This window comes from Ranitomeya variabilis, chromosome 1 (genome assembly GCF_051348905.1).
Source record: "Ranitomeya variabilis isolate aRanVar5 chromosome 1, aRanVar5.hap1, whole genome shotgun sequence".
NCBI classification, from domain to species: domain Eukaryota; kingdom Metazoa; phylum Chordata; class Amphibia; order Anura; family Dendrobatidae; genus Ranitomeya; species Ranitomeya variabilis.
Genome location: NC_135232.1, coordinates 309974552 through 309986487, shown reverse-complemented (window position 1 = coordinate 309986487; position 11936 = coordinate 309974552). Strand labels below are relative to the sequence as shown.

The 11936-nt window shown below is 48.9% G+C and overlaps 1 protein-coding gene across 1 annotated transcript in view; it reads left to right on the top strand.

The window, feature by feature from the left end:
• Positions 1 to 2218: 2218 nt before the first annotated feature.
• The window catches only part of CFAP73 (cilia and flagella associated protein 73), a 53641-nt gene continuing 43923 nt past the window's right edge, over positions 2219 to 11936 (top strand). The window contains exons 1-3 of the mRNA XM_077296569.1: positions 2219 to 2347; positions 8181 to 8286; positions 10033 to 10137. Coding sequence (XP_077152684.1) covers positions 2292 to 2347; positions 8181 to 8286; positions 10033 to 10137 — 267 coding nt within the window. The 5' untranslated portion in view covers positions 2219 to 2291. The remainder of the gene's footprint in view (positions 2348 to 8180; positions 8287 to 10032; positions 10138 to 11936) is intronic.

The window sequence follows — 11936 nt, the reverse complement described above, 5'->3', positions numbered from 1 at the left end:
TTCTGCTGTGTGCGATTCCTCATCTGCTCCTATTTAATTAACCTCCCTTTTCTCCCTGGTTTTCCTCTCTGTTGTCTGTGAGTGCATATGTGTATAATTAGTATTTTCATTTAGGGGGACAGATACAGGGTTTAATCAGGAGGTTAGTAAGGAATGTGGCCCCGGCATCTTCACCATCTAAAGTAATTCTGGGAGCAGGGATAGCTAGGGCACCCTTAGCGTTAGGGACAGGGAAGGTGTTCTGGCCCCTGATATTCCAATAGCAGAGTTGTGATGGTGTTTATATACATGTGTATGTGCAGAGTGTGTGTCATGACATGATTATATTTGAATAAATCCTGATTTTTTTTGTTCAAGAATAAATGTGGATTGCTGTTCATGGAAAAATAGGATATCCAAAGAAAATAAGCCCTAATCCATCTTTTGGAGCAAAAAACAATATAAGATCTTGTCTTATTTTCTGAAAACACGGTAGTTCACAAAGTATACCACAGGAAGCTGTCGTCAGGAGCAGTCATCAGTGTTTGGTGCCAGGTAATATGTCAGTGTTGAGTATGTCAGACACAGAAGCCCCTCCACATAAGGACGTTCAGTGCTTGCTTTCAAAATCAAGTAGATCTTTTATGATTCCCTCTAGCTCTGTGTCTTGCAAACTGTTAGGCTTTGTTAACATATTCTTAGCCATAACGTTTAGTGGTTCTGTTGGGGCTTATGTCCGAAACCCTGCAAAATGAAATGCAGCTGTAAGATGGACATGCTGCCCACTTTCCCCCTTGAAGAAACGAGTATATAGTAGCAATATGAAATGTGGTGTAGTGTATAATGTGAATTGTGATGTGTGTTAAAGGTGTTAGTAATATTGATAACATGTGTAGTTTGACAATAGGGATACTGAGAGATAATGTTTTGTACTAGCCCAGAGTGGGAGGGGATAAGTTTCCTGGTAGTGAGGCAGATAGTGAGGCTTGGCGTGCAAAGAAAGAGGACTTAAGGTCCATTGTGAGTAGTACCACATGCTGGGGTGTCCCTAAAGTGAAAGGAGACGGAAGGAAAATTATAGCGAGATCCAGAGAAGTGACAGAGTGATTTTCCGGAGACGGTTCCTGGGAAAGGACACATAGCAGAAAAGCTCAGAGTATATAATTCTTGAAGGTAACCCAGGCCTGGACATGACTGAGAACGTGAGACGAATAGATTGTCCCAGGCAGGAGTTCCAGAGTGACATCATCAGAAGGGATAAGTACCGGCCATACTGGCACCTTTAGGCTGGGGTCACACTGGCGTTTTAAACGGCCGAGTGCAATGCGATAAAAAATCGCATTGCACTCGGACCAATGTTAACATATGGGGCAGCTCCCAGCAGCCGACTTTTTGTCGGCCGTTTTCTTCGGTCCGAGACAATCGCAGCATGCTGCGATTGTCTCGGACCGATGAATACTCTGGGCTCACTCGCACCCATATAAGCCTACCACCCTGCGCCACGTTACACAGTCATAGGTGCCAACAGGGCCATTGACTACAATAATACAGAGTCACCATGTGCTCTCTTGTTCATCATTTTCGATTGTATACGCCTATTGGAGGCATGCACCAAGACACAGTCGCCAACATCTTGCTGCCCACCTCGACTAGGCGTATAGAGCCAAAAATGATGCACGACAGAGCACACGATGACTGCATCAATGTAGTCAATGACTCCGTTATATGCCCGAATCTCATTTTATGGGGGTCAGATTAGGCTGGGTTCACATTACGTTGTAAGCAGTCCGTTAGATGGAGTGCGTTACACCGCGTTATGCCGGCCATTAACACTGCCATTAAGCACTATTTTGGGCGTGCGCTAGCGATGTGCCGTCATTGAGTGACGGACCCCCCTGATGTAGCCACTGAACGTAGCGGCAAACGTTATGTGAACCTGGCTGAGTAACACACCGGGGAAGCAGTGAATAAACTCTGATGCACTATGTGTTTTAGACCTTCGTTGCCCAAATAACTTTTTGAAATGGACAATCCCTCTAAGGGGCGTCTGTGCTTAACACTGAAACAAACAGTAAGTGCACACTAACATAGAGTCCACGTAGTGGTAGACACTAACATTCAGTGGTTCTGTATGTGCAGCTAGCAGACGTATAGAGGCTCTGGGCCGCTCACACAACGGGCTTTCCTGCGCCCAAATTAAAAATGGCCGCCAGAGACAGAGACTTCCTCCTGTTACGGTCCGGGGGCGGGGCCTTGTCTCCATGGTGACAGAAGTACACGGACACTGAGACTCGCTCCCCGGTGCGGAGAAGATGGAGTGCGGGCTGCAGGAATACTTCCGCGGGGCTTTCGAGGACAAGCTGCTGGTGTGAGCGCACTTCCCTTCTCCATGTCGCAGCTCTGTGCGACCGCTTCTGTTCCCCCCCCAGACCAGCAAGGGTTAATCAGCCAATAATCCATTCCACACGTTCTATGTAGCCCCAGACCTGCAGATCAGCGTGGTGAATGGCAGTGCCAGTCTGTGCGCGATCTCTCGGTACTGGTGCAGTGTACAGTAGGCAGTGGTGTGTGCCCGCAGTGTATAGTAGGCGGTGGTGTGTGCCCCCAGTGTATAGTAGGCAGTGGTGTGTGCCCGCAGTGTATAGTAGGCGGTGGTGTGTGCCCCCAGTGTATAGTAGGCAGTGGTGTGTGCCCGCAGTGTACAGTAGGCAGTGGTGTGTGCCCGCAGTGTACAGTAGGCAGTGGTGTGTGCCCGCAGTGTATAGTAGGCAGTGGTGTGTGCCCCCAGTGTATAGTAGGCAGTGGTGTGTGCCCGCAGTGTACAGTAGGCAGTGGTGTGTGCCCGCAGTGTATAGTAGGCAGTGGTGTGTGCCCCCAGTGTATAGTAGGCAGTGGTGTGTGCCCGCAGTGTATAGTAGGCAGTGGTGTGTGACCGCAGTGTATAGTAGGCAGTGGTGTGTGACCGCAGTGTATAGTAGGCAGTGGTGTGTGACCGCAGTGTATAGTAGGCAGTGGTGTGTGCCCGCAGTGTACAGTAGGCAGTGGTGTGTGCCCGCAGTGTATAGTAGGCAGTGGTGTGTGACCGCAGTGTATAGTAGGCAGTGGTGTGTGCCCGCAGTGTACAGTAGGCAGTGGTGTGTGCCTGCAGTGTACAGTAGGCAGTGGTGTGTGCCCGCAGTGTACAGTAGGCAGTGGTGTGTGCCCGCAGTGTATAGTAGGCAGTGGTGTGTGCCTGCAGTGTACAGTAGGCAGTGGTGTGTGCCCGCAGTGTATAGTAGGCAGTGGTGTGTGCCCGCAGTGTATAGTAGGCAGTGGTGTGTGCCCCCAGTGTATAGTAGGCAGTGGTGTGTGCCCCCAGTGTATAGTAGGCAGTGGTGTGTGCCCGCAGTGTATAGTAGGCAGTGGTGTGTGACCGCAGTGTATAGTAGGCAGTGGTGTGTGACCGCAGTGTATAGTAGGCAGTGGTGTGTGCCCGCAGTGTACAGTAGGCAGTGGTGTGTGCCCGCAGTGTATAGTAGGCAGTGGTGTGTGCCCGCAGTGTATAGTAGGCAGTGGTGTGTGCCCGCAGTGTATAGTAGGCAGTGGTGTGTGACCGCAGTGTATAGTAGGCGGTGGTGTGTGCCCGCAGTGTATAGTAGGCGGTGTGTGCCCGCAGTGTATAGTAGGCAGTGGTGTGTGCCCGCAGTGTACAGTAGGCAGTGGTGTGTGCCCGCAGTGTACAGTAGTCAGTGGTGTGTGCCCGCAGTGTACAGTAGGCAGTGGTGTGTGCCCGCAGTGTACAGTAGGCAGTGGTGTGTGCCCGCAGTGTACAGTAGGCAGTGGTGTGTGCCCGCAGTGTATAGTAGGCAGTGGTGTGTGCCCCCAGTGTATAGTAGGCGGTGTGTGCCCGCAGTGTAAAGTAGGCAGTGGTGTGTGCCCGCAGTGTACAGTAGGCAGTGGTGTGTGCCCGCAGTGTACAGTAGGCAGTGGTGTGTACCCGCAGTGTATAGTAGGCAGTGGTGTGTGACCGCAGTGTATAGTAGGCGGTGGTGTGTGCCCGCAGTGTATAGTAGGCGGTGTGTGCCCGCAGTGTATAGTAGGCAGTGGTGTGTGCCCGCAGTGTACAGTAGGCAGTGGTGTGTGCCCGCAGTGTACAGTAGTCAGTGGTGTGTGCCCGCAGTGTACAGTAGGCAGTGGTGTGTGCCCGCAGTGTACAGTAGGCAGTGGTGTGTGCCCGCAGTGTACAGTAGGCAGTGGTGTGTGCCCGCAGTGTATAGTAGGCAGTGGTGTGTGCCCCCAGTGTATAGTAGGCGGTGTGTGCCCGCAGTGTAAAGTAGGCAGTGGTGTGTGCCCGCAGTGTACAGTAGGCAGTGGTGTGTGCCCGCAGTGTACAGTAGGCAGTGGTGTGTGCCCGCAGTGTACAGTAGGCAGTGGTGTGTGCCCGCAGTGTACAGTAGTCAGTGGTGTGTGCCCGCAGTGTACAGTAGGCAGTGGTGTGTGCCCGCAGTGTACAGTAGGCAGTGGTGTGTGCCCGCAGTGTACAGTAGGCAGTGGTGTGTGCCCGCAGTGTACAGTAGTCAGTGGTGTGTGCCCGCAGTGTACAGTAGGCAGTGGTGTGTGCCCGCAGTGTAGAGTAGGCAGTGGTGTGTGCCCGCAGTGTATAGTAGGCGGTGTGTGCCCGCAGTGTATAGTAGGCAGTGGTGTGTGCCCGCAGTGTACAGTAGGCAGTGGTGTGTGCCCGCAGTGTATAGTAGGCAGTGGTGTGTGCCCGCAGTGTACAGTAGGCAGTGGTGTGTGCCTGCAGTGTACAGTAGGCAGTGGTGTGTGCCCGCAGTGTACAGTAGGCAGTGGTGTGTGCCCGCAGTGTATAGTAGGCAGTGGTGTGTGCCCGCAGTGTATAGTAGGCAGTGGTGTGTGCCCGCAGTGTACAGTAGGCAGTGGTGTGTGCCCGCAGTGTATAGTAGGCGGTGTGTGCCCGCAGTGTATAGTAGGCGGTGTGTGCCCGCAGTGTACAGTAGGCAGTGGTGTGTGCCCGCAGTGTATAGTAGGCAGTGGTGTGTGCCCCCAGTGTATAGTAGGCGGTGTGTGCCCGCAGTGTAAAGTAGGCAGTGGTGTGTGCCCGCAGTGTACAGTAGGCAGTGGTGTGTGCCCGCAGTGTACAGTAGGCAGTGGTGTGTGCCCGCAGTGTACAGTAGGCAGTGGTGTGTGCCCGCAGTGTATAGTAGGCAGTGGTGTGTGCCCGCAGTGTACAGTAGGCAGTGGTGTGTGCCCGCAGTGTATAGTAGGCAGTGGTGTGTGCCCGCATTGTATAGTAGGCAGTGGTGTGTGCCCGCAGTGTACAGTAGGCAGTGGTGTGTGCCCGCAGTGTAGAGTAGGCAGTGGTGTGTGCCCGCAGTGTATAGTAGGCGGTGGTGTGTGCCCGCAGTGTACAGGAGGCGGTGGTGTGTGCCCGCAGTGTACAGTAGGCGGTGGTGTGTGCCCGCAGTGTACAGTAGGCGGTGGTGTGTGCCCGCAGTGTACAGTAGGCGGTGGTGTGTGCCCGCAGTGTACAGTAGGCAGTGGTGTGTGCCCGCAGTGTAGAGTAGGCAGTGGTGTGTGCCCGCAGTGTACAGTAGGCAGTGGTGTGTGCCCGCAGTGTATAGTAGGCAGTGGTGTGTGCCCGCAGTGTACAGTAGGCAGTGGTGTGTGCCCGCAGTGTATAGTAGGCAGTGGTGTGTGCCCGCAGTGTACAGTAGGCAGTGGTGTGTGCCCGCAGTGTACAGTAGGCAGTGGTGTGTGCCCGCAGTGTACAATAGGCAGTGGTGTGTGCCCGAAGTGTATAGTAGGCAGTGGTGTGTGCCCGAAGTGTACAGTAGGCAGTGGTGTGTGCCCGCAGTGTATAGTAGGCAGTGGTGTGTGCCCGCTGTGTACACTAGGCGGTAGTGTGTGCCCGCAGTGTATAGTAGGCGGAATGTGTGCCCGCAGTGTATAGGCAGTGGTGTGTGCCCGCTGTGTACACTAGGCAGTAGTGTGTGCCCGCATTGTACAGTAGGCAGTAGTGTGTGCCCGCAGTGTATAGTAGATAGTGGTGTGTGCCAGCAGGGTACAGAAGGCAGTGGTGTGTGCCCGCAGTGTACAGTAAGCAGTGGTGTGTGCCCATAGTGTACAGTAAGTAGTGGTGTGTGCCCGCAGTGAGATGGCACAGAACATGCCAGCTCTCTGTTATGCCACCTGTACAGTCTTGATACATTGGATCTAGTTTGTGCCATTTTTGACCACTATGAATGCTGGCATCCTACAGGCCACTGATAAGTCCCCCATCCGCTGGTTCGGACCCCATTATATTGCCTGCTGCTTCCTGGCCAGCACCGCCACAAGTATAGGAATTGTTTCCAGGAGCCGGCCGGGTTTAATTTCCCGCTCTGTTACTGGAATTGCTTCCTGAGATGAGCGCTCGGACATTTCTCTTATGTTCTGGTGCTGAATATCAATACTATTTAGTGGGGCCACCTCGCGCATTGTTCGCATCTTTCTGCGTGGCTGCAGATCAGATTCAGTTGATGTTCACACTCCCGATCGGACGTTCTATTTGGAATTAAGAACATACGAGCAGAACAAATATCCAGAGCGGATCCGTTGCACCACTGGTGCAGACGGAAGCCGAGGGGCCCATGGATTATTACGGGGTCTATCTTGGTTCCGTTTTGTGTCAGGTTTTTATGGGGCACTTCTTCCCTTCTAAAAACTGACTCAAAAAGGAGCTCAGGCCGACCCTTTACTAATCAATGAGACCCCAATGTTTCTGATTGCATCAGGAATGCATCAGATCTGCTATGGACATTAGTTTCATTTGTCTGTTCTGCAGAAGCGGAATGTATAAATGGAAATGTGAATGCAGGCTGAGGCCGGACTCACACATACGCGCTTCATGGTCCAAATGCGGACTGCGACACTTGGACCTGCTGAGGGTCACGTGACCCAAACTCGGACCTCAGACTCAGGTGTATGTATCCAGCATTAGTCCGGTTTCACATGTCCTGATACTTCCAGGACCGGAAAAACTATTACCGAAGATATCAGTGTCCGTGTGTGTGATACTTGCGGTGGACGTGTGGCAACCGTGTGCCACATCAGTACCACACGTACCGGTGCCTGGGAAGCAGCTGTACAGTTAGCGCTGTTCCCCGTCGCCGGGTGCTGAAGACCGCTCACATCATTCTCCCCTGCTCACACTGATCACAGAAGGGGTCAGTGTGTTTCCATGGACCGTGTGTCCGTGGGCAAAATACGCTGACATGTCCGTTTTTTAACAGCAGCACAGGCTGCAAAACGTCTTGCACACTGATTACACACGGATGAGGTGTAGGCTGATGGGAGTAGTAGTCCCATTAGCAGCTGCCTGCTCTCACTGTTATGATTTGAATATAACTCTCAACATTCTCCCCTGCTCACGCCGATCGCCGGCAGAGGAGGGGAGAATTATGGGAGCCATCTTCACTAGCGCTTCTTCCCTGGCACCGGTACATGTCACACTGATGACACACAGAAGTCATGAATGTGTCATCCGTGTGTCATCAGTGTGCTTGTGTACGGGACGTTTTGTGGCCTGTGCTGCTGTTAAAAACAGACATGTCAGCGTATTTTACTCACGTACCGGACACACTGACGTGTGAAAGAGCCCTTCCTCATACATGTTCCCTTTAAATTCACATAAGCAATGGTGAATGTGCGGTGTAGCAGCGGTGACTACTTAAAGCCTGCATGCCGCACAGCATAGTCACCACCTGTCCTGCACCAGTCTTTCCTTCCCATGATTACTGCCAGTAGGATAGGCTGCCAGCTTAGTGCCCTTAGCTGAGCCTGCAGATATCGGCTTGCTTGGCCAACAGTTTCACGTTTATGGGGCCTCCCCTGACAAATAATATCTGGGGAGGGAAAGATCCAGCATGTCCACTTTTTGACGCTGATCCTTTTATTTTCGGTGACATAAGCCCCCGCCAGAGGAATCTGACACTGACTTTCTCATAGAGAACACTGGAGAGAGTGAGTGGTCCTGTGTATGGGAGAATTGGGAAAGATGGCTGCCAGCTGAGCGATCAGCCGTACCATTGTCTGGATGACAGCTACCCATTGGGTACGGAGGCCCCTTACTTAGAAGCTAGTTCTGCCGATGGTGACAGGGTTCATATCAGATTCGTACTTACAGTAATTGAGTATTTGCATTCTCGTGGTTTGTCTTGAAGGCGAATGCCGGATCGGGAGGATGATTTCCTGACACCGGCTACAAGACTTCTGGAGAAGAAGCGGGAGATGATTGAAGTTGAACAAGCTTTGAACACCCAAAAAGAGGTGAAGCCCAAATTTAACTATCCAGATAATCAGAATATTCTGTATGAATAGAGAAATATGGCTTCTTCCAGGTGATGTTCATTACCTGGAGAATAAAATGGCCACCCTTGTAAAATAAAAGTATCATATATTCACCTCTCGTATCAGTGCTGTACCAGGGATGTCGGCAGCGGGTCTGCTGGTGCTGGCATGACATTGTTATGCCACGTGAGCCCTGCAGCCAATCAGTGACCGCCATTTAGCTTACTTCCTACCCCTGAACTTCGGACATACCGAAGTAGTGAGAGCAGCCACTGATTGGCTGTTAGGTCTCACGTGGTGTAACAATGTCATGTGGACTCCGGAGACTTGTTGCCAACAATGCTGTAACGATACTGATATTGGAGTTGAGTGTATGATATTCTTATTTTATAAGATGGGCCACTTCATTTAAAAATGAGTTGTCCCGGTAGTGGGTAACCCCTTTAAATACCATTAAGGTCAGCGTAACACTTTACATTACATTGTGGTGCACCTTAAAAACCTTGCTATAGATCTCGGACTGGTATATGTAAAAACTCAGTGCATTAAACATCCATCTTTGCAACCAAGCTGTTACCTAATAGTTTATGTGAGGCCTTTTTGACCCACAAATCACTACAATGTGTCAGCAGATTGTTGCTATGTAATCTCATAGCAGCATAATATAGGGCAAGAAAGCCTGATTCCAGGGATGTGTCACTTACTGGGCTGTGTATTGTAGTTTCAACATAATCAGTGTTTTATCATCAGGAGATTATCACTGCCTGACTAGGTCTCACGTGCACAGCAGTCAGGCTAATCTGTGTTACCCCACCCACACCACTGATTGGCAACTTGCTGGCAATATACACTGTATACAGGAAGCTGCCAATGGGTGTGGCCGGGCACAGCTCAGCATGCTGCTGCATCTACAACAGATAAAACAGGGATTCTATCAAAACTATCCAGTCCTAATCCAGTAAGTGATACATCACTGGAAACAGGCTCTCTTGTCCTATATTATTCTACTCTCAGATTACATAGCACAAACCTGCTGACAGATTACATATGAAAGGGAATTTGTCACCAGCTTCAGGCTGCCCTAACCACCAGCAGCAGCAACAGACTATCTCATGTTTTACTTTGAAATGCTGCGGCTTTCAGAGAAAATACAGTTTGAGAGAGTCGGGCACAGTGCGTGGTGTCCTCTGGGCAGCCTGACCAAATTGGTCGTCTACCTATACACTAAAGGCCACGTGCCCACCTTGAGTATTTGGTTAGTATTTTACCTCAGTATTTGTAAGCCAAAACCAGGAGTGGAACAATCAGAGGAAAAGTATAATAGAAACATATGCACCACTTCTGTATTTACCACCCACTCCTGGGTTTGGCTTGCAAATTCTGAGGTAAAATACTGATCAAATACTGAATGTGTGAACATGGCTTAATAGGGAGAGACCTGTCAAGCCAGGGAGCAGCCGCCAAGTAGACTCTTGGGCTCTTTCTCTGAGTTTTCTTTAAGACCCAGCAGCCATTCCATGGTCTCTGCACTGAGGTGGCGCGTCCTATTTCATTCTGCCGGTAGTTAGGGAAGCAGGAAACTTCTGCCAGGTTCCCCTTAAATTCTGATTCTTTAGACTTGTTCCTAGTGTTATAAGTATCTACAAATACAAGTGTGTGTGACACCTCCTCCTGCCCAGAAGAGGTCTTCTGCTCTCTCACTCTCTCTGATCCATGTTTCCTCAGGAATTTCAGATGAAAGCTGAGAGTCTTCAGCAACGTCGCACTGAACTTGAGCACAAAGAAGAGAAACTCAAGGATTCCTTGTTCAAATTTGATAAGTTCCTCAAGGTTTGTCGTTCTCTGTACTGTATATAGCGGCTGTGTGTATTGAGAAGGTTTCTATTCTTATAGTGATACGCACATTTATCAATTTGAGAACCAAGACCGAATAGGATAGATAAATTAACTTTACTTAGATTGAAAAGACACATACTGTAGGTCCATCAAGTTCCACCGTTATCAACCAATAAAACATTGTCTATCACTAGATATTTATAATCCACAATGCCATTTATGAGGAAGGCATCCAGCCCTTTTGTAAATGCTCTTATGGTATAATCTGCCATTACTACCTCTTGTGGTAGGGCATTCCACAGTCTGACTGCTCTAACTGTAAAGAACCCTTTCCTGTTTAGCTGCCAGAATCACTTTCTTGCACAGGTGATTAATACCCCCTGGTGTTTTGTAAGATCAGTGGAAGAAATACATCACGTATCAGTACTTTGGATAGTCCATACTGGTATTTATTTTTTTATCTTAAATTTTCTGACTAAAGGCCATACTTATAAAGCTCCTGTAACACAATTTTACTGCATATGAGTGCACCAGAATAATTAATCCCTTAATGACGGGGACAATTTTTTACTCCCCTTCTTCCCAATGCCTTAATTTTTTTTCTCTCCACATACACATATGAGGGCTTGTTTTTTTGCGGGACGAGTTGTACTTTTGAATGACACCATTCATTTTACCACATAGTGTACTGGGTAAAAAAGGGAAATTCCAAATGGGGAGAATTTCGTGCAAAAAATTCAATTCTGACATTGTTTTTTGAAAATTGTTTTTATGGTGTACATGTTGTGATAAAAATGATCTCACAATATGATTCTCTTCATCAGTACGATTACAGCGATATCAAACATGCCCATTTTTTATTATTTTAGATGTTGGAGAAAAAATCAGAAGTTTTAAAAAGAATAATAATAATTTGGGGTTTGTTGGCATTCTACGAGACCCGTAACATTTTAATTATTTGGTTACTGGAGCTGTGGGAGGGCTTATTTTTTGCGGGGTGAGACAACGTTTTTATTCACACCATTTGGGGATAGATATGACGTTTTGATCATTTGTTACAGCATTTTTAGTGGAATTGCAGCAACCAAAATAGCATCATTTTGGCGTTCTTGAATTTTTTACGTTTATCGTGTTTATTGATCAGATTAATTACTTTTATATTTTGATAGATCTGACTTTTCTGAATACAGAGACACCATGTGTATTTTTTTTAAATGTATTATCTTTATTTTTAATGGCGGAAAAGGGATTTGAACTTTTGTGTTTGTTTGTTTTTTTCATATTTTTAAAAAACGTGTTATTTATACTTTTCACTGTACTTGTTAGTCCCCTCACTGAACTTGAATGTGCGGTTGTTTGATCGCTTGTGCTATGTACAGCAATGCCACAGTATTGCTTCATATAGCAAAAATCACTGTTTCCTTTGAAGCACGGCCTCCGGAAGGGTTTCAAGGGAGCTCCATAATGACAAGCACAAAGGCCTTCAACACACTCCCTGCTGTCATAGCAACGAATCGGTGACCTGCAATCACGTCACCGGTCACCGATGGGCACATAGAGTGACGTGCCACCTGCGATTGTTAGAGGTAGGTCGTGGCTGTAACACTCATCCATGATCTGATATGTATGGGGCAACCTCACCCCATGAACCTGCCCCATACACCCGCTTCCAGCTTGCACCATACATGTATGGCACATCCTGTGAAGGCATTAAAAAGGGGCTTGAGGAGTTGCAAAAGCACTGTATTCCCCAACAGTCATGAATCATATACCCTCCATGTTGAGAAACTTGA